Raw genomic sequence first — 23974 nt, 5'->3', positions numbered from 1 at the left:
TGAACACCATTCGAACCAATCACATGTACGTACCATTTATGTATCATTTCATTGGTTAAAAATACTTTTGCGTTTACTGTTTTGGTGATGGCCAACTAGTAGCCTATTTGCGTGTATGTTACCACTGAATTTGCTATACAGAACACAAATGAAATGTTAATTAGCTATCTAACTCACACTGCGGCAAACGTCTCCCATTTCCCTCCGCTGCTAGGAGACTAGTTCAACTGTAGGAGAGAAGTATGCATGTTCGGCTCATTTTCTGTAACCAGTGTACCATAAAAGCATGGTGGCATTAGCGTGCTAACTAGCTAACTAGCCAACAGCTAACGTGCTTATAGCATTGAATGTGTTTCACAGGCAAGCTTCATGAATTATTAAGACTAGTGCTGTACCCTACTAGTAAAAAACGACGGTAGTATATCTGGATGCCTGTTCAGAGCGGGCCTATTGCTTGGCTCGTAGTATTGCTGCTTACAGCGTTGTCCAGGGCCGCGCCTGTTAGTTGCTTGGGCCGTTTGGAATGTGTCCCAAAAGAGCGGCCTGATTGCTTGGCTCCCGGTCCCAGACATGCTACAGGAAAGTGAAGAAGAGTTTAGCTGTAATGTTGGTATACATACATGCATGTTTGGAATGGGCCTTGCTTGGCTCCCGGTATTGCTGCTTACAGCTTTGTCGGGGGGGCGTGGCCGTTTGTTGTGCGTGGCCATTGCTTGGCTTCCAGTAACGTTAGTATACTTAGCATCTAGCAGCAAAATTGAACTGATGTCAATGACCTGTGTCTGTAGAGCCTTGAGCCTCGGTCCCTGTTGTTATACAGAGCGCTGTTTGGTTTTCTATTTAAAGTATCTTAATATCGAAAGTGTCGCATATCCAAATTTACCCAAAATCGACAAAGCACTCAACGGGGTCTCCAGCAATACACCCCCCAAGTGTGAAGTAGATCGGATGAACGGTTCTCGAGTTATGCTAAAGACACACAGACGGAGATTACTTGCTCTACAGTCATATTAGCAGTAAATGATGCACAAAATTAACTCACTCAAACAGTAGCCTGTGTGATAATTACATACATGAGCATGAAACAAACAACCCACACGTCTTTTTAAATGATTTCAGAATCTTTTTATTTGAAATGTCAGTGTTCAAGAGAAAATAAAACAGCAATATAAATATTAGCATAAAAATAAGAGAGTAACACAGGGGTATAGCGTGGGGGCTAAGCATTTGATAAGAAAGATAATACAGCAGGATAGAGTAGTATTAATTCAGCAGCGGACGGACTTACACATATATAATATTTATAATCATTTGTTCATATGGACAGAAAGAGAATGAGAGGCATTCTTTCACAAATGCACGATAAAATCACCGCAAAAGAACATTAAGAGGTTACAGAAGGATAGGAACATTTCCATATTTTTTTGTTTTGTTTTGTTTCTTTAAAGGGTGACAAAAGATAGTAGAGAGAAACTGAACACAAAAATATGCGCAACACATATCACAAGTTAACTAGTCTACGTGTGTCACTTTGTTTACTTATCTAAAGTTGTCTTTAATTCATTTATTTACACTGAAGAGTTAGTTGGCTTCCATGGTGCTTAGTTACTACATTGCAACACAAACTGTTGAAGAACATCTCAGATTTTTATTCATTATTGATTCTTTTTTTTTTTTAAACTTGTTTTCTTATTTTTCTTGAAAAACAAAATGCAACACATTCCAGTAGTAAGCCACGCCTTGTGGGAGGGACTTTTGAAACTGTTGGACGTGGTCCCTACTATACAAACAACTGGCTCATACCATCGACAGGACTTGTGATTATTTACAGTGGGGAAGAGCCTCAAAAGACCAGGGAGTGGAGCGGAGAGGTGAGTGGTAGAGGGGCTAAGGTTTCGCATGATGTCAATAGAGGAGGGAAATTTCAAAGAGCTCTGGAGTGGTATCTCCTCACCAACAGGGACAGCTGTGCTTGGCTCTGTTGACCTCTACCTGGGTCAGTGCATTAGAGAACGTTTAAGGGGTGGGCAGATCAACAGTGGTTCCTCTGTACATTCAGTGGGTAGAGCCAATGTTGTTTAACACCCTCCTGGTTGATGTTATGGTGCCACCTCAGTCTGTGAACCCCTCACCACACCCCTTCCACTCCCCCTGACCCAGCCTGCCAGCTGCTTTTTCTCATGCAGTTGTATCTGGCCAGAGGCCTGACAGACAGATGGACGGCAAAGTAAAGACTTCATTTCTTATACAAACAACTCTTCTATGCTATTGAATCATTATCTCCCAAAGAAAAAAAAAACATGTTACTGTGTCACATCAAGAAGTTCTTCAACACTTCAGGATAGTGAGGGGTAATACTCAGTCGAGGCCCTAGAGGCCTAAGCACTCAAGTTTACCATGTCTATGCATTTCCCTAAAGACCGAAGTGATTACTACCCCTTTATCATCTGATCTTCAGAATACGAACAGTGCATTTATCTTTGTTTGGCTCTCCACGTGGGGTAGTGAGTGAGGGGAGGACACGAGCTGGGTGTGAGGAGGGGAGGGGAGGGGAGAGGGTGCAGGGCAGCAGGACATCTTTGTGCCCATCTGGAGGTGATGCACAAGAAGCCAGTCACTGCTGCTATACCACCTGCATGGACAGCATGGCTCGTGACACCATGCCACCCCACCCTCTGCCAGCACCTTCCTCTGGATACATGCTCAGGTCATAAAAATATCAGGAGATTCAAATCTTTTTTTTTTAACTATGCTTACAAAAGTTTTATTTTTATTTTGTGTCAATTAAATGCTACATGTGCATTCTATTGACCTGCGATTGGAGGGAGGATAACGGATTCAGGATGTCCTCCTCGTTGCTTTTGCAATGCATAGTTTGCGACTATAGACTAGAATATGTGGTTTGAACCTTAAAGAGCATGCAGAAGAGTTTGTAATACCTGTCAAACAACAGCCTTATATCCTCAGGACTTATGATTTAAGATCCTGCAAGGCCGACCCTATATAGGAATCTAATGGATGGCAACTAGCGTACTTTACAATAGCTGACTTTCCATCTCCGGGAAAGAGCACAATAAATCCAACGTGAAAGACATTAACATTTCATCTCTGAATACATCACTGCGTATAGCTTTGTCATCCCAGCAAGGTTCCTTAAACTAAATCTCTTTGTCCAAGTTCATTTGATTTTGCCAAAAGAAAAAAAAGAAAATTACAATAACCCCCCATACCCTGCCAAAAATATCTACCAACAAAGATTATGTGAGCAATAATAAACCTTGAGCACGGCACGGGTTATCAACATCAACAACAGCCTTCAGCACATTCAAGACACTTTCAAAGAACCATCAACATCTATCCAACGTCCATGTGGTCAAAAGTGATTTCCTGTCATTATTTAGACCGTGGCTAACATGAGTGACAGCAGAGCAGTAAGATACCTTATGGGGGGGGTATGGGGGGTTGAATTTCTCATCAGATCAGGCCGGGTTCATCATTCCTCTACCTCTCTCCGTCCAGCTCTACTTCTTCTCCTTCTTGGTCGACTTCTTCTTGGAGGCAGGGGTCTGGGCGGCCTTGGGAGGCTCAGGCTGGGCTGAGACCTGGGGCGGGGGCAGCGCCTGCTGGGCCGCCTGCTGGGCCGTGGCCTGCTGCTGCTGCTGGGGGTTGGAGGTTAGGGTGGCCGTGCTACCGGGGATGTAGACGTTCTGGCGATAGTCGGGCACGTGCTGCAGGGTGAACTGGGGGCTGTAGCGGGTGCTCAGGCCCATGGTGCCGGGTCCAAGTGTGGCCGTAGCCTCGCTAACTTCTGGTGGGAAGAGAGACAGAGTGGGGTAATGGACGGGAGGGAGGGGGAGAGGAGAGAGGGATGAAATTTGTTAGAAAGCCAAAATTTTGTGTGACGGTGTTATATTAAAGGAGTGAAATGAAAATAGGTAATAACAGGAGGATAAACCATGAAATAAGGTACTTAATTCAAGGGAGAATTGTGTGAATATTAAATTTGATATAAACATATCCCACTGCTCAGGAAAACCATGAGGCTGCAGTGAACTAACAAGGGGCATGAGTCGAAAAATATGAAGAAAAAAGGCAAACGAGGTGTTCTACAGTGGTTGATTGTGCACAGATGTTTGTTTTTTTCTTAACAGAGATACTGTCTCCCCAACATAGTCTTTCTGGTTTCCTATCATGCATTCCCTGAGTGTGTGTGTGCGCATGACGTAGCTGCTCTGCTCATAATTCTCCCACAGCCCCTGCATTGCAGAACCAAAGACAGAAACGCTCCCTCCCCCACCCTGTAGCTCCTCTCAGCCTATATAAACACATATGCACACGAAAACTGTAACGCTGCTAACTGGCTTCCAAAACGTCAAAGCAGTATCTGAAAACATATTATATAATAAATCTTTCTGCCCTCACACAGCGCTTTGTTCACCGATTGCAGGATTGCTCCTGCGTTGTGATTATCAACACAGTGGCAGTAAGTATAGACCAGAGATGTTCAGTATTTAACACAGGCTCTATTTTGTCTTTCCTTCCTGATGGCACCAACTGTTCATTCTGTCTAACTTTGTGCTGACATGCAGGTTACCACTATGCCCAAGACAGAGCCTTTTCTCTCTCTCTGTTCACTTCGATGGAAAAATTCCACACAACGTCCGGTGCAGTGTCCAAGAGGGGGGGGGAGGGTGTGATTGTGTGGGAAGAGGGAGGGAGATGTGATTTGTCAATGGTTTAAAAAACTGTGGAAACTATGACTTGAGTCTATTTGGGAATAAATCGCGTCAAGTTTGTCCCTCCATCTTTTCTGCATATTTTGTTTGTTTTCAAGGTAAATGTATGTGTATATTTTTCATGATATTATTAAGACTTCCACAGTAAAAGCCCACAGATGAATAACTGTGTGTGCGTGTGTCCCTCTGCAGTGGCTGGTTAGGCAGTCACTGCAGGAACAGAGAAATAGGGCAGTAGAAGGAGGACATGTTGTGCAATATGGGAATCTTTCGTTATGTATGAGACTAAAGGTTGTATATTACATAACTCTTCATGTAGCTCTATAGCTTCTGCTTATAGTAAAACACTGTGCATGTGATAAGTGTTTACAGTGGAAACATGCATCTCTGTCATGTAGTTGAATTCAACAAATCGACTGTACCGTTCCTCTGAGGGACTGCGTCCACTGCCTGAATATCCTCTGGTTAATTATTAACACACAAGCACGAAATGGAAACATCGATGTGGACAGAGAGAGCTTCATCAATGAGCGAGTCTCGCTAGTTGCCCTCCAACCAAACAGGAACCTAAATAAACAACCTCTGCCCAAGCACCCTCGCTGACGTTATGAAGAGAAAAATTGGTTTGGAAAATTGGAAGATGAATCGATAGAAGGGAGGAAAAAGATGACGAGGTATAGGACTCACCGTTGGCTGCAGCCATCAGGGCCTGAAGCTGCTCAGCCTCAGTTGGGGGTTGTGGCCAGGGGCCAGTTCCCATGGCAACCTCAGGTCCTCCAGTTGCCCTGTGGCGAAAACAAGGAAAGAACATCCGTCAATAACTGGTTGCTCATCCTCTCCAATGTGTGTGTGTTTAGCACACTGCTTTGACAGTTGGTGGTTTATGATGTAAAGGCAAAGCAGCTGATGGCCAAATACACAGCCTGAGGGGAAACAAGGATGTACAGTTTACAAGACAGGGTGTGTCTAAAAACAAATACGCACTCTTTAACACACTCTTGTCTTTCTGCACACTTACACACAGAAGCAAGCGCGTTCGCGCATTCACTCAGTCAACATTGTACGGCGTTCACACTCTCTCCGGTATGAGCACTGCGCCGTCTAGCAAATCTTAATAAATATTTAATGATCCCACTTTTAAAGGAAATAGCGGTCTGCATAGTCACACATGCAGCGCTCAGTAGGCACTGAGCATTTCCATCTGGGCAAACTTCACCTTCAAAAAGGCGTGTTTATTTAAAGTCTGCAATTTGCATGTGGGGGCAACAAAGGAGAACGCAGACCTGCGATCTATTACGCTCACCTACTTATTTCCACTCCAACGCTTGTGACACACCAGCACAAACTTTACAACTAGTTCTAGATCACAATGCCTTAAACCTGGCTTTGCTCCTTTTCACAATGTGCCAACAAACCTCCATATTTGGATTTGTAGTATGCTTTCTTTACACTACTGGTACACTGTTAGAAAAAGAACAAATACATGTTCCCTCAGAAGACCAGCAGAAGTCACAACAAATCCTATAAAACCATAATAGATGCTGCTTCTAGAGTTGTTCCAGTGCAAAAAACAATATACACGCTTTTAACTAATCTCTCAACCTCCTGAATTGTGTGTCTGTGTGTTCAATACATTGGTTGTTTGACCCGAACGCATTTAGTGGATGACCATGAACCCACAGGGACATTGGAAATGTTCTGGTGGAGTGTACAGGTCAGTAAATGACACATTGAAGTCTCAGATCTTACTATCTGACAAATACATATGAGGAAAACACGACTGTATGCATATAGATAGAGTGTGAAATACAGGGAGATAAAGAGGGACACTCTTCTATTTAAAACCAACTAAAATAAATCTAGAACAAATTGGTCTACACCAGGGTATTAAGGGAAAGTAAAGGACAAAAAAAAGGAATTCTAACATAAAAACAGGGATTTGTTTAGGAGCAGGTTGCCAGATCTCGCTGCCAAAACTCTGAAGTGGTTCTCAGTTCGGCGCCAGAGAGAGACTGAGGGAGAGAAACATGTTTGGTCTGTGCCAGACAGCCAATGAGAAACAGGCTAAGTAAGAGCACGGTCAGTAAAGCCAGGGCTGCCATTTTGTGCCTATTTACATCACTTTAGATAAAAGGGCATGCTTAATTTGAGCTAAATTAGCATCTCTCTGTGCTATCATTTCCTATCATTTCCTGTGGTTGTGTTAAGCACTTCCTGTGGTCAGGATTTTCACTTTCTGTGGTCAGGACTTTCACTTCCTGTGGGCAAGATTGTCAACTGTGGTCCAGAGGGATGTCCTTGGTTGGCCAGACAAGGATATCATTTTCCTCTGCAACTTTAAATGACATGTTTTATCTCTAAGGAAGGCTGCCTTGTTTTTTTTTTGCAGAGAACATTCCAGACAATAATTTCTAAATGAATTTAAGGCCATTCAACCAGTCACGTGGTGTACATGCTGGCATCTGACCACAGGAGTTGTATATGGAGTGCTGTTTACTTCATTGAGGAACTTTGTAACCCCTAACGGGTGTTTTAACAAAATCAATCATGTCTGTATTGTCTCTTTCTTGTTATTGTCAAGTTGATAAATCGCATGAAAAAGCCACATGTGGTGATGTTGAGCTACAACCATCACAGACACACATCAAAGGCGACGCTGTATTATAAGCCAGTTTTCTAGAAGTAGAGAAAAACAAGAGCTCTCAGGGTATAATGACTATATGTATAGCACACATACAAGGCATAACAAATCTACAAAACACTGCACGCAAACTCAAAAGAGTCACAATCCTTTCTACACCACAGCAGGCATTGTGGCCTAAGCACATCGATCAACATACCCCATCAAACTTTTAGGGAGACTAACAGAAGCTATGGGTTAGATACATCTACACACAGTACAGCACTCCACTGCAGTGCACTACCTAAAAGATGTTAGACTCTCTGCCCTTATCAGCTGATTTGTGATCAGGTATCTCTTCCACTGAACAATTACTTGACAAAAGTGAACACTGATCAGCTTCTAAGGACAGAAAGTGACCATTTAGTGTCTACATCTAAATTAGTACCTTGTCCCACTCTTCGGCGTCCATCGTATGTGTGTACCGTATGGCATGTGGGGACTAAAAACACAACAAGTTATACAGTCTGCAAGAACCATTGTGTATTTGACTGAAGGCTGGAGTGAGTGTTAGTTTTACCCAGTGGTATTGTATAACAACGGGGGTGTTCGTGTCAGTGTGTGTCTAACATTTTCCTGACTTGGCTCAAAAGAGCATTTTGCCCCAGCTGGTGTGTTTCAGGGCGAAGCCTTGACTCATAGAATGTGTTGTGCAATCATTGTTGTGAAAACTGTTACTGCACGCACTCCGTTTTAGCCCACACAGTGTGGGCAAAGTAGCGATCATTAACCATTGTCATTAACACTCACTAAAACACACAACTGAAACAGATAAACACAAATCTATCATTTAAGCAAGTCACCTCGCAGGTGGCAGAAACTGAAAAGAGAGCAAGAAGGATAAATACACTATCCAGTCCCCCCCCCACTAGCTCTGGTCACCGTCCCTCATCAGTAGTACTGAGTGATGGCGCACAGGCTCAGAGAGCGCAGAGAGGAGAGGAACAGGAGGGGAGGGGGAGGGGGAGTGGAGGCTTCGGCAGCCATTTTATAAAGCAGCCAGGGAACCAGGCAGAGATGCTCATTCAGGAAGAATCTGAATTCACTGAGCAGTGTAATTCAAAGTCTGATTCAGATGGTTGCATTGTGACTTTGATGTCATCAACCTTTTACAATCAGCACTCTGCAGGCAGCGAGTTCTTATGGTTACAGCACTCACTACCATCCCCCTCCTTTTTATTCCTCATCCTCCATCACTCCCTCTGTCTTAACGATAAGCTTGCCCCGTGCAGCACAACAACATTACTGGGCATTTTATCACCGTGTGTACACGTGTGTCTCAGTTTACTCACCCACTGGGTCCAGGTCTCGGTCCCTGTGTGAAGCGCCAGTCATTGTTGGGGGGCTTTTGCTGTAAAGAGAACAGAATTTGCAACATGAGTTGTATGTTTCATTGCAACAACAGCAAGGCGTTTCTGAGATGTGTGTGTGGCTGACACGTCTGTGTGCGACGGTGTACGTCCGTGTGTCTGTCTGCGATTTAGAAAACCTGTTCAGTTTTTCAGTGAGGCTAAACAAAGGGTTACAGATGGAAACAAATATATGTACTGTATGCTCAGGCTGTTGCTCCAAAAGCTGTGGAGCATAAAATGCTGCAAGGACACTCACACGCACAAACAAACACACTAACACACAAAACAAAGACACAAACTGGGGCCCCACTTACAAAATGGGACTCAACAAACACAAAAGGCAGATATTATCAAAAAGAGAACTACAGGATCAAATGACTGAGAAATCAGATGTAAAATCCCTGAAAATGCACCAACACCGCAAGATGGAGTCAGGGTCAAGAATCATAAGTGAAGAAATGCAGGCAAAACATAACACCCCAACAAGACTTTTTGGGGACAGATTAGTGAGCTTGAGTAACTGCAGGGCTCTCATAACAATCTTTTTAATAGACGCAGAGGGCAGAGAGAGTCCTTGGAAGGTAACACTGAGTTATTTTGATACCAAAACGTCATGGAGGTAAGGCAACGCTGGTGGCTCAGCAGCGATAAAAGCCTCTCTCTTCTTTATGTGTCCCTGCTTCTCTCTATTAATGTCTTCAAGCCCATTGCACTCTTGTCCATTTCTACCTCGCTGGCCATACCGCCATATCTTTTTCATCTCTCTAGCTCTTTCCCTCTCTCTCTCAGGCTCTCTTGTTGTGCAGTGATGCGGTGAATAGACCTTGGCTTGGCTCCAGATTCTGCCGCCTAATCGACACAAGAGCTCCCAGGAGAGAGAGGCCAGCAGGATGATGTGCTGCATTATTAAAAGAGATGTGCTACCCGAGGGAATGATGGAAAGAAGCAAGAGAGCAGGAGAGAAAGCCGAAAGAGTGAATATCTACACAAGAGGAACAGTTGAGACTGGAGCATCTATTAGCATACAGGTAAAGAAGGAACAAATGCACCAGTGAATGGTGACTTATTGAATGCACAAAAAGAACAGACAAGGGAACACAAATTGTTAAAAAAAAGTGAAATAGAACTCAACAGCTACTTAAATAGGGGAGAGAAAGAAGCAACTGTGGTATATTGTTTGGTCTACTAAAGACCTACGAAGGACACCACAAATAGTGAGGGTGAGTGGGAATGATAGTGTGGTAAGAGAGTTGTATAGCAATCGGTTTTTGTTCAATAATCCAACTATGGAACAATCCTGGTTATGACCCATGCAGTGTTGAGTGAAAATAGTGTGAGTGTTAAACACTCAGGAAAATGTCAGATATATCCTCATAACAAACTGTAATGCCAGAATTCACAAGCTGTCATTATGTTGCAAACATAAAAACCATAGTGGATGAAGATGAGAAGAGGAGGGCATATTTTGAACTCTTGTCCTCCCTTCAGAGCAGAGCCTGGTTGATGTTTCGAGTTTAAAAGAGGACTCAAAGATTTCTCTATGTGCGTGGGCATGCAAGTCTGCCTGAGCTTTGGCATAGAGTAAAAAATCTCAGCACTGAGTGGAGGCAAACATCCACAGAGAGGCCCAGCATTCCAGCCGTGTGACTCGCTCTCACCACACAAACTATCACAGACACGCTTGTCATTTCCAAGGTCTAATCCCATACAAGCATGTGGAATAAAGGGTAACCGACTCCTTTGTGGAATATTTGGCCCCACTGATTACTAAAGATAAACAGTACTGTATCCTGCATGCTTCATTATGGTCAACTTGGCTACATCTACATATCATATCCATAATAATGCATATCTGCTCAAGAAGAAAGTTAAACTTTCACTCAGCCGAACCACAAACTGTTCAGAGTTGCTGGGTTCTTGGGTTGTTTAGATAATAACAGTTGCCAGGGAAAACAAATGTAAAGCCAAGCTTAATGACATGCAGGGATCAAAATATAATTGACTTTACTTCCAGTTATCTGAGCATCTTTAGATGTGCTTGTTTTTGTTGTTTCATATTCTCTGAAGTGAGTTGATTACTTCAAATGAGATGAAGACATTACAAAAAAAAGGTTCCAGAATGCAAGTTCAATTTAAAAAGGCAGGAGATAGAGAGAGGATGTCAAATAGACTAGTCAGGGAGACTAGGTCAATGGAGAGAGATGAAGGGATTACAGCTCTGTGGGCCCGGATTCTCATCCAAATGAAAGACTTTCATACCAGCCTGGAAGCTTTATACACTGTCAGTCTGCTTCCCTTACATCTTTGAATCGAACCAAAGAGCTTTGAGGGCTCTCCAGGTGCATTACAACCTGACAAGAGTTCCTTAGCTACCACAACACATCATACAACAGGTGAAGAACTACCAGATTAAGAGATGAGATGGATATTCAATATGTGTGATTATGTGAGCACAGGATTTAACAGGGGGTATAAACTGGACTGATCAGCTCATGGGCCCATCTGGACTTCATCCAGCATGTTTGAATAAATGTGAGCTAAAACATCTGGTTTACTGCTTAACCACTTCTCTGTCATGATATGCATAGGTTTATCAGGGTGCAAAAAAAAAAAGCTCATCCCTTTCTCTCCCTCTGACAGGGGTGAAAAAATACAGTTTATGCAGAAACTCCCTTCACACATACAGGTCCATCTGGTGGTCTTTGTGGAAGATTCAGTTTCCTATCACATGCACACATTATCTTGCTGTTACAGGAACTTGGTGCTCCATCTGAATAGAGGTTATCATGTCTGTTCTGTGGCTCTGATAACCTTCAACGTGCTAAGACATACACACCACATCAGTCGCTATGTAATAACCTTCAGCACAAAGGCAATGATTATGCCAGTACAAACCTGAAGATATCTAGAAACATAGAATGTGTTACCACTAAAATGCTGGATTCATTACATTGTTAATTCATTACAAGGGAAAGACGAAGCACTGAGATAAGAGAAAAGCACAATGTGCGCTGCTCGATTCAAACAAACATCGTGACTCAACTCACAAAGCCCTTGAGGACAGTTTTGCTGAACCGCATGAGCCAGTTTGTCGCATGTGCAGCTTTGTCATCCATATAAAAGTATATTTACAAAACACTCGGCCTAACTCAGTGCACGTGCCAACTCTTGTAAACTCACACAGGCTCAAAGACTGAACTAACATATGGTCATGGGACTATTCAGATCCTGCTTTAAGTCTATACATGTGCTCGTATAGAGAGGGGAATAACAAAGATTGAAGTGAAGAGTTGGTCAGTCAAACTCATGACATCAGGAGTACATGGCATGTTCCTACGTCCACTCAGTTAGTTAATCAAAGATCTTTTCTTTTAATCAAAGATGTATATGTTGCCGGCCAACTGGTGAGAAAATAAACATTTTAATTTATTTACTAATGTTTCTAGGAAAAACTATCATTATCCCCACAATCCTTCTGTGTTAGCACATGGTTAAATAGAGTATACCAAAACAGCACACTGCTGATGAATAGAGCAAACAGAGAAGGGCAGTGGGAAGTTACTGACAATTGGGTACTAAAGCCCAAGGGTCCTGCTAAAATTACACTCTACTGGAGGCTCTTCGTGCCTGACTTTTTCTACACACAATCTCACACGCAAGCATATAAACACCCACAGTGATGGCTGCAGCTCTGAAATCCATTATAGCCTGCGGCGTCTGTCGCCATGGCACACGTGCGTAAAGAGCCATCCTTCCTTTCTCTTTCTCTAGCCCTCTCTCTCTCTTTTCCTCTGTTGTCTGCATCGACACGTGTCACTAGAGCAAGGAGACAGATGGTATCCTGCTGACCTCAGGAACTACCTAATTCGGCACAGAGAGAGCGTCTGTGTAATAAAGATTCACGAGAAACCAGAGGGGTAAAGATCCTGTTGTCCAAAAATACCACAGCAACAATAATGATCTTCAATCAAACTCTACATTACACATGACATGGTTAAGGATGAACTCTGAGTTGGGTCTGTGTCTTATGCATGTGATTGTTATCTGGTTATAGCTTTGCTTCACACCCCACTCTGAACACAAGGACAAAAGTAATTGCTGATCAAGGATGTAAGAATGAGAAATAAAAATGTATGTGCAGAGCTTACACAGTGAAAAAAATCCTCACTCATGTGATGCAGAGTCCTGGAACCAATCACCCAAAGTTCAGAGGACAACAGGAAGTCAGGGGTCAAGCCACTGACCCCATGAATTCCTGTTTTTCAGCTACTGCTTTATTCTTTGACTCCCCCACCCCATCCCTCTGACCATTTTCTTTCCTTGGCCTTTTTCCTCTCCTTCACCCCCCATCTCTCCCTCTGCCATCCTGTTCCCCTCTGTCTCCCAGCCATTACACTGAGCCAACACTGCAGGATATTTTCATCTGTCTGTCTCCTCCTCTCCATCTGTTAGGAGCACTTAGGTTTCCACCTCCTTTGACATTTCCTCTCCAACTACTGTCTCTTTCTGCCAGACTTGATCTGGAACATTCTATCCATAAAGAACAGTTCATCTCTGTTGTTTAGTTACTGGAAGGCAGATATAGTAACCACATTTCCTAGCTGCAGGTGAGATTAAATATTAACATGTTCTTTACTCTGCCCAAACCAGTCTAGTAGGACAACGAAGCTGATTCACCATGTGTGTGAGAGTGAGTGAGTGTGAGAGAGAGAGAGAGAACCTCCTGTTAAAACAAATGAGGTTTCAAAATACTGCAGAGCTTCGTGACATAGTGAATCGAGGTTAGGACTCTACTGTCAAGAGTTAAAGCGACAAAACTGTGGTTTTAACCCATGCGTTGTATACATATACTATTACAATATCAACACTGCATGTGAACAACATTTCTTGAAATACTTAAGGCATTTCTTAAACCCATAAACAGTGAAACACCTGAATTGATCTTATCCCACAATGGCATATCCCACCAATGCCATGCTTGCTCTAATCCCTCACCTCACTGGCTGAGTTCATAAGGTGCTTCCTGCTGAGCGTCATGTTGAGCGTGTTGTTTTGACTCAGCATGGGTGTCTTCATAAATACAAAGTCACTCCGGCTGGATAGGGTGGAGTAACAGGGCCTGTAGGTGCGTGTGTGCGGGTCCTGTGAGCCACCCACAACCTCCATATAGCGTATGGGTCCATCGGTATTGAGCTGCAGATGCAGGTCCTTGCTTGGCCTCTGATGGTAGCGGCTGGTCCTGTGACGACCGTAGCAGCAGCAGCAGTCCGACTCTCCGATCACTGGGTCACGGTGCCTTAGGCAACGTACCATGATGATGACAAAAGTGATAAAGGACACAGCTGATACACAGGCTATAGAGATGATGAGGTACAAAGTGATGTCCGACATCCCAGTGCGGTAGAAAGGTGTGTGACGAGGTCTTGCTGGAGCATCGTTGGTCGTGCCCTTCTCATCCACAGTTACTGTAATGTTCACAGAACTGGACTTTGGCGGGTCACCATTGTCCTGAATGATGACCATGATGTCATAAGTTGAGCCCCCTTCATCCTCTGCCCACTTGCGGGCTGTGCGGAGCTCACCGGTGTGTGCCCCAATGCGGAACATGCCAGCATTTGGTCCAGAGGCGATGGAGTAGAACAACCATGCATTGTGCCCACTGTCTGCATCCACGCCTACAAGTTTATTTACGAGGTGCCCTGGGCCCACAGATGGGGGCACAGTGAACTGTAATCCTTTGTCTTTTGGGTAGGAGGGGTGTACAACTACTGGCACATTGTCATTCACATCCACCACAAATACATGTACCGTAACGTTGGCTGTCCTTTGAGGCACCCCAGCATCCCGGGCCTGCACCTCAATACGGAAAGCTTTAAGTAGTTCATGATCCAGAGAGCGCATGCTGTAGATGTGGCCACTCTCTGCGTTAATGTAGACATAAGAAGAAATGGGTGAGCCCTGGACCATGCTGGGAAAGATAGAGTAGGAGATGCGAGCATTGTCACCAAGGTCTGGGTCAGTGGCTGAAACTGCAGCAATGGGGGCAATGGGAGCATTGTTCTCTGGGATGTCCACAGAGTATGAAGGCTGAGAGAAGGTGGGAGCATTGTCATTTACATCAGAGAGCTTCACCACAAAGGTGGTTTGTGATGAAAGGGGAGGTGAACCGGCATCAGTGGCCTTGATGACCACTGTGTACTCTGGGACAGTCTCACGGTCCAGGTTTCCAGCAGTGGTGAGGCTGTAATGCATGCCAAAAGCTGCATTAAGTTTAAATGGTAAACCTGGTTGGACAGTTAATGTAACCTCCCCATTTACAGCAGAGTCCAGGTCCCGTGCACTTATGAGCGCTATCACTGTCTCTGGTGCCGAGTCCTCTCTGATAGGACTGGTCACTTTTGTCAGTGTCACCTCTGGTGCGTTGTCATTCACATCAATGATGTCCACTATGACGTTACACGATCCCTCCATAGCGGGGGAACCACCATCTCTGGCCTGCACTGTGATGTGGTATCCAGTGGCTTTCTCGTAATCCACATCACCCTTCACACGGATCTCCCCGCTTTTAGAATCCACACTGAAAAGGTTGAGAACGCGTTCCGGTGTGTACTTACTAAAAAGGAAAGATATTTCTCCGTTGTTACCCGAATCCGCGTCAGTCGCGTTCAATTTCGTAACTAAAGTGCCCCGTGCAACATTTTCTAAAAGCTTAACTTTCTTTACCGGCTCGTCAAAGACGGGCGCATTGTCATTTACATCCAGAATTTTAATGAGCATAAGTGTTGAGCCAGATTTCACCGGCTGACCCCCATCTACAGCAGTGAGCAAAAGGCGAAACGAGGCCTGCGTCTCCCTGTCCAAAGGTTTATTCACCAGTAGCTCTGGAAACTTACTGCCGTCACTTTTAGTTTCCACATTCAAAATAAAAAAGTCATTAGCTGCGAGACGGTAACTGCGTAACGAGTTGGTACCCACGTCTGGGTCGTGTGCGCTCTCCAAACGGAACTTTGTGCCTGGAGCGGCCGCCTCTGATATCTCCAGAGAAATGTTGCTGGTTGAAAACTGCGGTGCATTGTCATTCACATCCATAATGTCAACCTCAACGCGATGAATGTCTAGAGGTTCCTCCAGAAGTATTTGAAGATGTAGTGAACATGCTGAACTTAGTTCGCACAATTGTTCCCTGTCAATTTTTTGCTTGATGACCAAATCGCCGGTCGCCTGCTTTACCTCAAAATACTGCGTTGTGGATTCCGAGACCACCCGCAATCTCCTCTGAACAATCCCCTGAGCAGTAAGACTCAAATCTTTAGCGATATTCCCAACGACAGAGCCCGGGCTTAGTTCCTCCGATACGGAATATCTGAGCTGAGCCGAGGCACAGGGGAGGCAAGCTAGATAAAAGCAAAGCCTCCACAGCCTCCCTCCTCCGGAGCGCTTCCTCTGTTTGGAGTCCATTGTGCTGCGCTCCGAGGATCGGAGAATTGGAAAGTTTTTAACTTCTTCTTTTACCGTAACGTATCCATAGTAATGTTAAAACGAGGCGGCCAGGCTTGATGATAAACATTTCCTTTTTAAAAATAGAGCGATGGGAAGTTTTGATGTGATCATTTCGGCCGTCTTTTAAGAAAAAAACGAGGACGAAAATCAAAGTATTTTCTGCCCTCGCTGAAACTCCCTGCTCTGTCGCTGCCTCACTCCACACATGGGCGGGGAGAGGCCACAGAGGCCTTCCCCTCATTGGAGGGCAGGGCTGGACCAGCTCTGTCACACAGCTCACACACAGAGTGAAAACTTTCCAGTGACTCCACTTCCACTGGCAGGCAAGTATCAACTTAGTTCTCATTGTAAAAGTTTGAGAAGACAATGCCAACGGACCAACAGAGGAATATGCCATGACTGTGGAACATTTTATTTTTCCTAATCCAAGAAAACATGGAGAATAGATTATATAATTATCTTATTGTTATATCGTTTACAAATTCAGAGAGAGCTCCTCATTATCAAAACACAGCATGCTGTTATTTATAGCAATGCTATTTGTATCCGCAGGGGGGCATGGTTTCCAAACTGGCTTTCCCCTCTCACGTAAGTTTATCGTTGGGAAGTTAAAAATGGAATTCATTATACGTAGCCTACAAATAAAAATAAATAAAAAATAAGCTATAAAATGCCACGAAGACGACAATTTAAAGATACAGGCCATGTAGCCTAAATCAGAGGGCAATGATTTGTTTGGGTAGACATATAAATAATAAAGTATCATTGTTGCAATTGCAACAGAGTGTATTTCTAAAAATGGACCACAGAAAGTTAAAACGAAAGATATAGATGACACACAAACTAGTTTAACCTGAACATTTAAATTCAAAATGAAAACATTGTTTTCACAGAAGTTAATGTAATATTAATTTGATATTTTGTTTTAGGTTTATAATCATTCATCGAAATAAAAAATCACAAAAAAGTGTTTTCACTTTTTCTTAAACATATGATGTACGCAATATTATATTACACAGCGTTAATATTAAAATACAATCTAAACCGATAGCTTAATTTACCAAAGTGATAACACGTGATCGTGTGTGGGGGGGGGGGGGGGGGGGGGGGGCGCTCTGTCACGTAGTTCGTGAGCTGGAATCGCAACCCTGGTGTTGATCAAAGGCTATGAATGTAGGCTAGTCTTGTATAGCGCTTTTCGAGTCTTTCCGACCGCTCAACACACTACACACTTGTATCAACTTTATACCAAAATTGTGTGATTTGGTTTCCATTACAGAAAAACACAACACACATTTAATGGACACAGATACGCAAAGAGATACATAAAATTCGCGTTTTGTGAATTCTGTTCAGCCATATTTGTAGATACACTTATCACACAACGACTGCTATAGTGCTCACCTGCTGGCTCTCAAAGGTCCAGGCGCTGTCGGGTAAAGACGCATCCAGAACACTGATCACCTCATTAAAGTCAGTGGTGCTGCTGGGTTTAATCAAAGTGAAATCACTGTACTCTGACATTGGAGACATTGGAGACATACAGGACCTGAAGGACTGACTCTGAGACAACATGTCTCCTCCCAGGACCTCCACGTACTTTATAGGTCCGTCAGTGTTGAGCTGAATCTGCAGGTTTCTTTTGGGGTTCTTATAATTATCAAAGTCCGTCCGTGTCATGCAGCAACTACCGCTACTGCTGCTGTTCCTCATGCATTTAACCGCTAAGATTAGAAAAGTCACCAGAGACAGCACGGACACCGAGGCCAGAGAGAGAATCAAATAAAGAGTGATTCTTCCAGTTTTCTTGATGGGCTCGGTGACTTTCTGTCGGAGGTCTAAGATGGGCTCATGGAGGCCGTCCTCCAGCAGGATGGACACCGTGACGGTGGCGGACTGGACCGGTTCCCCGTCGTCCTTGATCTCTATGAGCAGCCTCTGAGAGGAGTCGTCCTGCTCGGACACAGCGCGTTTAGTCCTCACCTCCCCTGTGTACAGATTGACAGTGAACAAAGATGCGTCTGTGGCCTCCGACAGTTTGTAGGAGATCCAGGCGTTATGGCCCGAGTCAGCGTCCACGGCCGTCACTTTAGTAACCAGGTGACCCGCTTTAGCGGAGCGGGACATCCTCTGATGAGAGAGGGAGCCCAGGGCAGCGGAGGAGGGGTAAATAACAGCGGGGGCGTTGTCGTTCTGGTCCAGGATAAAAACATGGACAGTGGCGTTGCTGCTGAGAGACGGAGAGCCCTGATCCTTTGCCTGAACCTGAATCTGAAACACCTTCAGTTTCTCATAGTCAAACGAGTGCATGCTGTAGATGCTGCCGTTATCTGAATTAATGTAAACATAAGATGAGACAGAAACGTCCTGCACTTTAGAGTCCAGTATAGAGTAAGATATTTTGGCGTTTTCACCAAAGTCCAGATCAGATGCTGATACTGAGTACAGTATAGATCCTGGTACCCCATTCTCTTTTAAATACACATTATAGGAGGGCTGGGTGAATATAGGGGGGTTGTCATTCACATCAGTGATGCTGACAGGTATCATTTTCTTACTGGATAGAGGAGGAGAGCCTGAATCAGTGGCTGTTATCTCAATATTGAACTCTGAGAACCTCTCTCGGTCTAAAGGGCCACTGGTAACCAGTGCGTAATTATTAGAGAAGGATGGTTTCAGATTAAAAGGAGAGCCTTTTGTGAGTTGCAACGTCACTTTTCCATTAGCATCGGAATCAAGGTCTCGCGCACTGATCAAAGCAACTACGGTTCCACTTGGTGCGTCTTCGCGCACTGGCTTTGGCTGAGAAGTGAAAACTATTTCTGGAACATTATCATTGAAATCAGTTATATCAATCTGCACGCGACAGTGGCCCTCCATTTCAGGGCTGCCTTTGTCTTTTGCAGTTACATCAATGTCATATGACTTGGTGGTTTCATAGTCTAACTCCCCTTTAAGAGTAATTTCACCTGTTAAAGGGTTAATATCGAAGATTAATAATAAAGAATCTGGTGTCCGAGAGCCAAATGAGAATTCAATTTCACCATTTAAACCTTCATCTTCATCTGTTGCTTTGGGCTTTATAACAATAGCTCCCTTTACACTTGTTTCACCGAGGGTTACTTTGTAAAGGTTTTTTTCAAACACCGGGAAGTTATCATTTATGTCTAGCACGCTTATGGTTATCTGTGAGGTTCCGGATCTTGGTGGATTCCCACCGTCTAATGCTGTCAGTAATATTTTGTGAAGAGCTTTTTTCTCTCGATCTAAAGGCTTTTCTAAAACAAGTTCTGGAACGGTCTTACCTCCCTCAATTTCTTTTATTTTAAGAGAACAACACTCATTTTTACTAAGAGTATATGATTTCAAGGAATTGCTTCCAACGTCGGGGTCCGTTGCGCTCTCCAAAGGAAACCGCGTGCCAACTGCTGCTGATTCCGCTAATTTTAAAGATAATTCATTTGAAAGGAAACTCGGAGAATTGTCATTAATATCTCGTATTTCAACCTCAATTCGGTGTAACTGTAGCGGGTCCTCTATAACCACTTGCAGAGGTAGAACACAGCTGGCGCTTTGTCCACATAGAGCCTCTCTGTCTATTCTGTCATTCACCACCAGCTCGCCCTTACCCGCATCCACAGTGAAATACTGTTTATCAGCCTCAGAAGCGACACGCAGTTTACGTTCAAAAATGTCTGATAGTCCCAAACCAAGATCTTTGGCTAGATTTCCTACCACAGAGCCCTGCTTCAGTTCCTCTGGGATGCTGTAACGAGTCTGTCCGCTTATTGTAGTCCACAAGAGAAAGAAATGCCACCAAAGAGCCTGCCATCTCCAGTCTCGGTATCCCATTCTCTTTGTCATCCCCGATTCAGTGAAATGCATCATTTCCAATCCACAAGAACAGCGAACATAAAGTCAAAATCCATATTCCGAGAGCGTGACATATTCCAATAAAAAGACGCCTGTTCATGGTCAACGATTACAGTTATATATAACCTCTGAGGAGGCAATATGAACGATTTGCCTACTCTCCTCCAACCCCGAGCATTGTGATTTGGTGCTGAAGCTGCATGGGGGAGGGAGTAGATCTCTTTGTACAGTTCAGAATGCTATTGGTGCACAGCGTACATCTCTCACATCCAATGAGAGGCAAACTGAGCAGCCTCGTTAAAGACACACCAACCCCTTTGCTCTGTCGTGAAAGAGAAAGTGACACCGGGAGATGCCATTCACATTTCTATGACTTATAGAAATGTTAAACCAAAAACATATATTCAAATCAATAGTTGTATATCAAAATGATATATCAACATTTTACAGTTGATTTGATGCATGTGTTTGGCTTTGACTTCTAAATGCAATCATCAGCGTTGTTGTAAGTAAATAAGTCCAGGAAATGTACTGAGAGAGAAAAAGTTATTACGTTTGTTAGTTAAACGGTGAAGCATTTTCCTCGTTACCCGGAAGCCATCATGAACAGTCTATTACTGTGCCCTCCGTACGCCTCATGTGTTGGAGTCGCTGTCCATCCCTGTGGTGCTGAAACACTCAGCTCGAAAAGCTATTCAACATCGAACTCTTCAGGTCAAATGACAACAGCTGCTGTTAACTACACAAATTACACGTTTTATTTAGCATTTTAAAATACATCGACTAAGGTAATAAATATCCCACATTTTAAAGATCAACTGAAATACCTTGTTTTTATAACTTTCTATAGCGAAAACAAAAGTTGTGCTTTCTTTGCGATGAAAAGCAGCGTAAATATTAATCTTACAAAACTGAATAATATCATTGTTTCTTTTACTCACTGCTCACCTGCTGGCTCTCAAAGGTCCAGGTGCTGTCGGGTAGAGACGCATCCAGAACACTGATCACCTCATTAAAGTCAGTGGTGCTGCTGGGTTTAATCAAAGTGAAATCACTGTACTCTGACATTGGAGACATTGGAGACATACAGGACCTGAAGGACTGACTCTGAGACAACATGTCTCCTCCCAGGACCTCCACGTACTTTATAGGTCCGTCAGTGTTGAGCTGAATTTGCAGGTTTCTGTTGGGGTTCTTGTAATTATCAAAGTCCGTCCGTGTCATGCAGCAACTACCGCTACTGCTGCTGTTCCTCATGCATTTAACCGCTAAGATGAGAAAAGTCACCAGAGACAGCACGGACACCGAGGCCAGAGAGAGAATCAAATAAAGGGTGATTCTCCCAGTTTTCTTGATGGGCTCGGTCACTTTCTGTCGGAGGTCTAAGATGGGCTCATGGAGGCCGTCCTCCAGCAGGATGGACACCGTGACGGTGGCGGACTGGACCGGTTCCCCATCGTCCTTGATCTCTATAAGCAGCCTCTGAGAGGAGTCGTCCTGCTCGGACACAGCGCGTTTAGTCCTCACCTCCCCTGTGTACAGATTAACAGTGAACAGAGACGCGTCTGTGGCCTCCGACAGTTTGTAGGAGATCCAGGCGTTATGGCCCGAGTCAGCGTCCACGGCCGTCACTTTAGTCACCAGGTGACCCGCTTTAGCGGAGCGAGGCATCCTCTGATGAGAGAGGGAGCCCAGGGCAGCGGAGGAGGGGTAAATAACAGCGGGGGCGTTGTCGTTCTGGTCCAGGATAAATACATGGACAGTGGCGTTGCTGCTGAGAGACGGGGAGCCCTGATCCTTTGCCTGAACCTGAATCTGAAACACCTTCAGTTTCTCATAGTCAAACGAGTGCATGCTGTAGATGCTTCCGTTATCTGAGTTAATGTAAACATAAGATGAGACAGAAACGTCCTGCACTTTAGAGTCCAGTATAGTGTAAGATATTTTGGCGTTTTCACCAAAGTCCAGATCAGATGCTGACACTGAGTACAGTATAGAGCCTGGTACCCCATTCTCTTTTAAATACACATTATAGGAGGTCTGGGTGAATATAGGGGAGTTGTCATTTACATCAGTGATGCTGACAGGTATCATTTTCTTACTGGATAGAGGAGGAGAGCCTGAATCAGTGGCTGTTATCTCAATATTATACTGTGATACATTATCTCGGTCTAATAACTCACTGGTTACCAGTGCGTAATTATTAGAAAATGATGGTTTCAAACTGAATGGAGAACCCTTTGCGAGTTTCAACGTTACTTTACCGTTATCACCAGAGTCGTGGTCTCGTGCACTTATTAAGGCTACAACTGTGCCTCTTGGTGCGTCCTCGCGCACAGGGTTAGGGTTTGAAGTGAGAATTATTTCGGGGACATTATCATTAATGTCTACTACCATTACTTGCACACGACAGTGGCCCTCCATCTCAGGGACGCCTTTATCTTTTGCAGTGATATCTATTTCATGCATTGGACTGCTCTCATAATCTAATGGCCGTACTAAGGAAATCTCACCGGTACCCGGATGTAAATGAAAAATGGACAACAATTTCTGTGGTGTGTGCTCTGCAAATACGTATTCAATCTCCCCATTAACACCCTCGTCTGCGTCAGTTGCTTCAACTTTTACAAGTACAGAACCAGCGACATTATTTTCATGTACAGTCACATTATACAATGGCCGTTTGAAAACAGGGACATTGTCGTTGTTGTCGAGGACAGTCACTGTGATTTTTGTGGTTCCAGTTTTGACAGGATTGCCTCCGTCTAAAGCTGTCAGTAATAAATGATGGACACTTTGTTTCTCTCTATCAAGGGATTTCTCTAGTACTAGTTCCGGAACCTTTCGATTCCCAGACAACTCTTTAATCCTTAAACCAAAACACTCATCTTTGCTTAGAGTGTACGATTTTACCGAATTACTACCAACGTCCAGATCCTGTGCTGTTTCTAAAGGAAAGCGTATGCCCATGGCAGTAGATTCTGCTATCTTTAAAGATCGCTCCTCTGTTAAAAATATCGGAGAATTGTCATTTATATCTCTTATTTCCACTTCTATGCGGTGTAGCTGTAGCGGATTCTCTGTTACAACCTTCAAAGGCAACACACAGTTTGAGCTTTGTGCGCATAAAGCCTCTCTGTCTATTCTATCATTCACCACCAGCTCACCCTTCCCTGGGTCCACGCTGAAATACTGCTCGCCAGCCTCAGAGGAGAGATGCAGTTTACGGTCATAAATGTCTGATAGTCCCAAACCAAGATCTTTGGCTAGATTTCCTACCACGGAGCCCTGTTTCAGTTCCTCCGGGATGCTGTATCGAGTCTGTCCGTCTATTGTAGTCCACAAGAGAAAGAAATAATACCACCAAAGCGCAAGCCATCTCCAGTCTCGGTATCCAATTCTCTTTGTCATCCCCGGTCCGTTAAAATACGGTATTTTCCGTCGATGTATTCGTCAACACAACCAAACATTGAAATCCATCGCCAGAATGGACACTCCAATATAAATAAATCCTTAAATAATTGTTAACAAAAGATATATTCCGGTCGCCTTTGTTGAGTGCATCTCCTCTCCAGCTCACTGTGAGGGTTACCGTGGTGTGACTGAATGGGGGAAGGAGTAGATCTCTTTGTACAGTCCTGTATGCTATTGGTTCACGGCAACCATCCCTGCTATCCAATCACAGAGACCTAACTCTGCGTATAAAGCTACTGCACCAACGTCTCAATGCATTTTGACAAAGTTAACATTTGTGAGTGTCAGTTTCAACTGGTAATTGTCTTTATACAAAATTAAAAAATACTCAGTTGATGATAAATTAAAGGATTTAATTC

General features: G+C 43.9%; 1 protein-coding gene across 3 annotated transcripts; it reads right to left on the bottom strand.

The window, feature by feature from the left end:
- Positions 1-1110: 1110 nt before the first annotated feature.
- LOC306701781 (protocadherin gamma-C5-like) lies at positions 1111-23552 on the bottom strand (the record flags this gene model as incomplete). Of its 3 annotated transcripts, none has more annotated exons than XM_079167190.1 (4): positions 1111-3805; positions 5424-5521; positions 8709-8767; positions 21090-23552. In XM_079167190.1, the coding sequence occupies 4 exons, from the start codon at positions 23550-23552 to the stop codon at positions 3522-3524; spliced, it is 2904 nt and encodes a 967-aa protein (XP_079023316.1). In that variant the 3' UTR covers positions 1111-3521. The 3 variants fall into 3 exon arrangements, with proteins under 3 accessions (XP_079023316.1, XP_079023317.1, XP_079023315.1); XM_079167191.1 differs by lacking the exon at positions 21090-23552 and adding an exon at positions 17673-20132; XM_079167189.1 differs by lacking the exon at positions 21090-23552 and adding an exon at positions 13764-16281 and having other exon boundaries at positions 1111-3808.
- Positions 23553-23974: the final 422 nt, after the last annotated feature.

The sequence above is a fragment of the Pholis gunnellus genome, assembly GCF_910591455.1.
Source record: "Pholis gunnellus genome assembly, chromosome: 10".
NCBI lineage: Eukaryota > Metazoa > Chordata > Actinopteri > Perciformes > Pholidae > Pholis > Pholis gunnellus.
The sequence above is the reverse complement of the archived record's forward strand: the minus strand, read 5'-3'. Positions and strand labels throughout refer to the sequence as shown.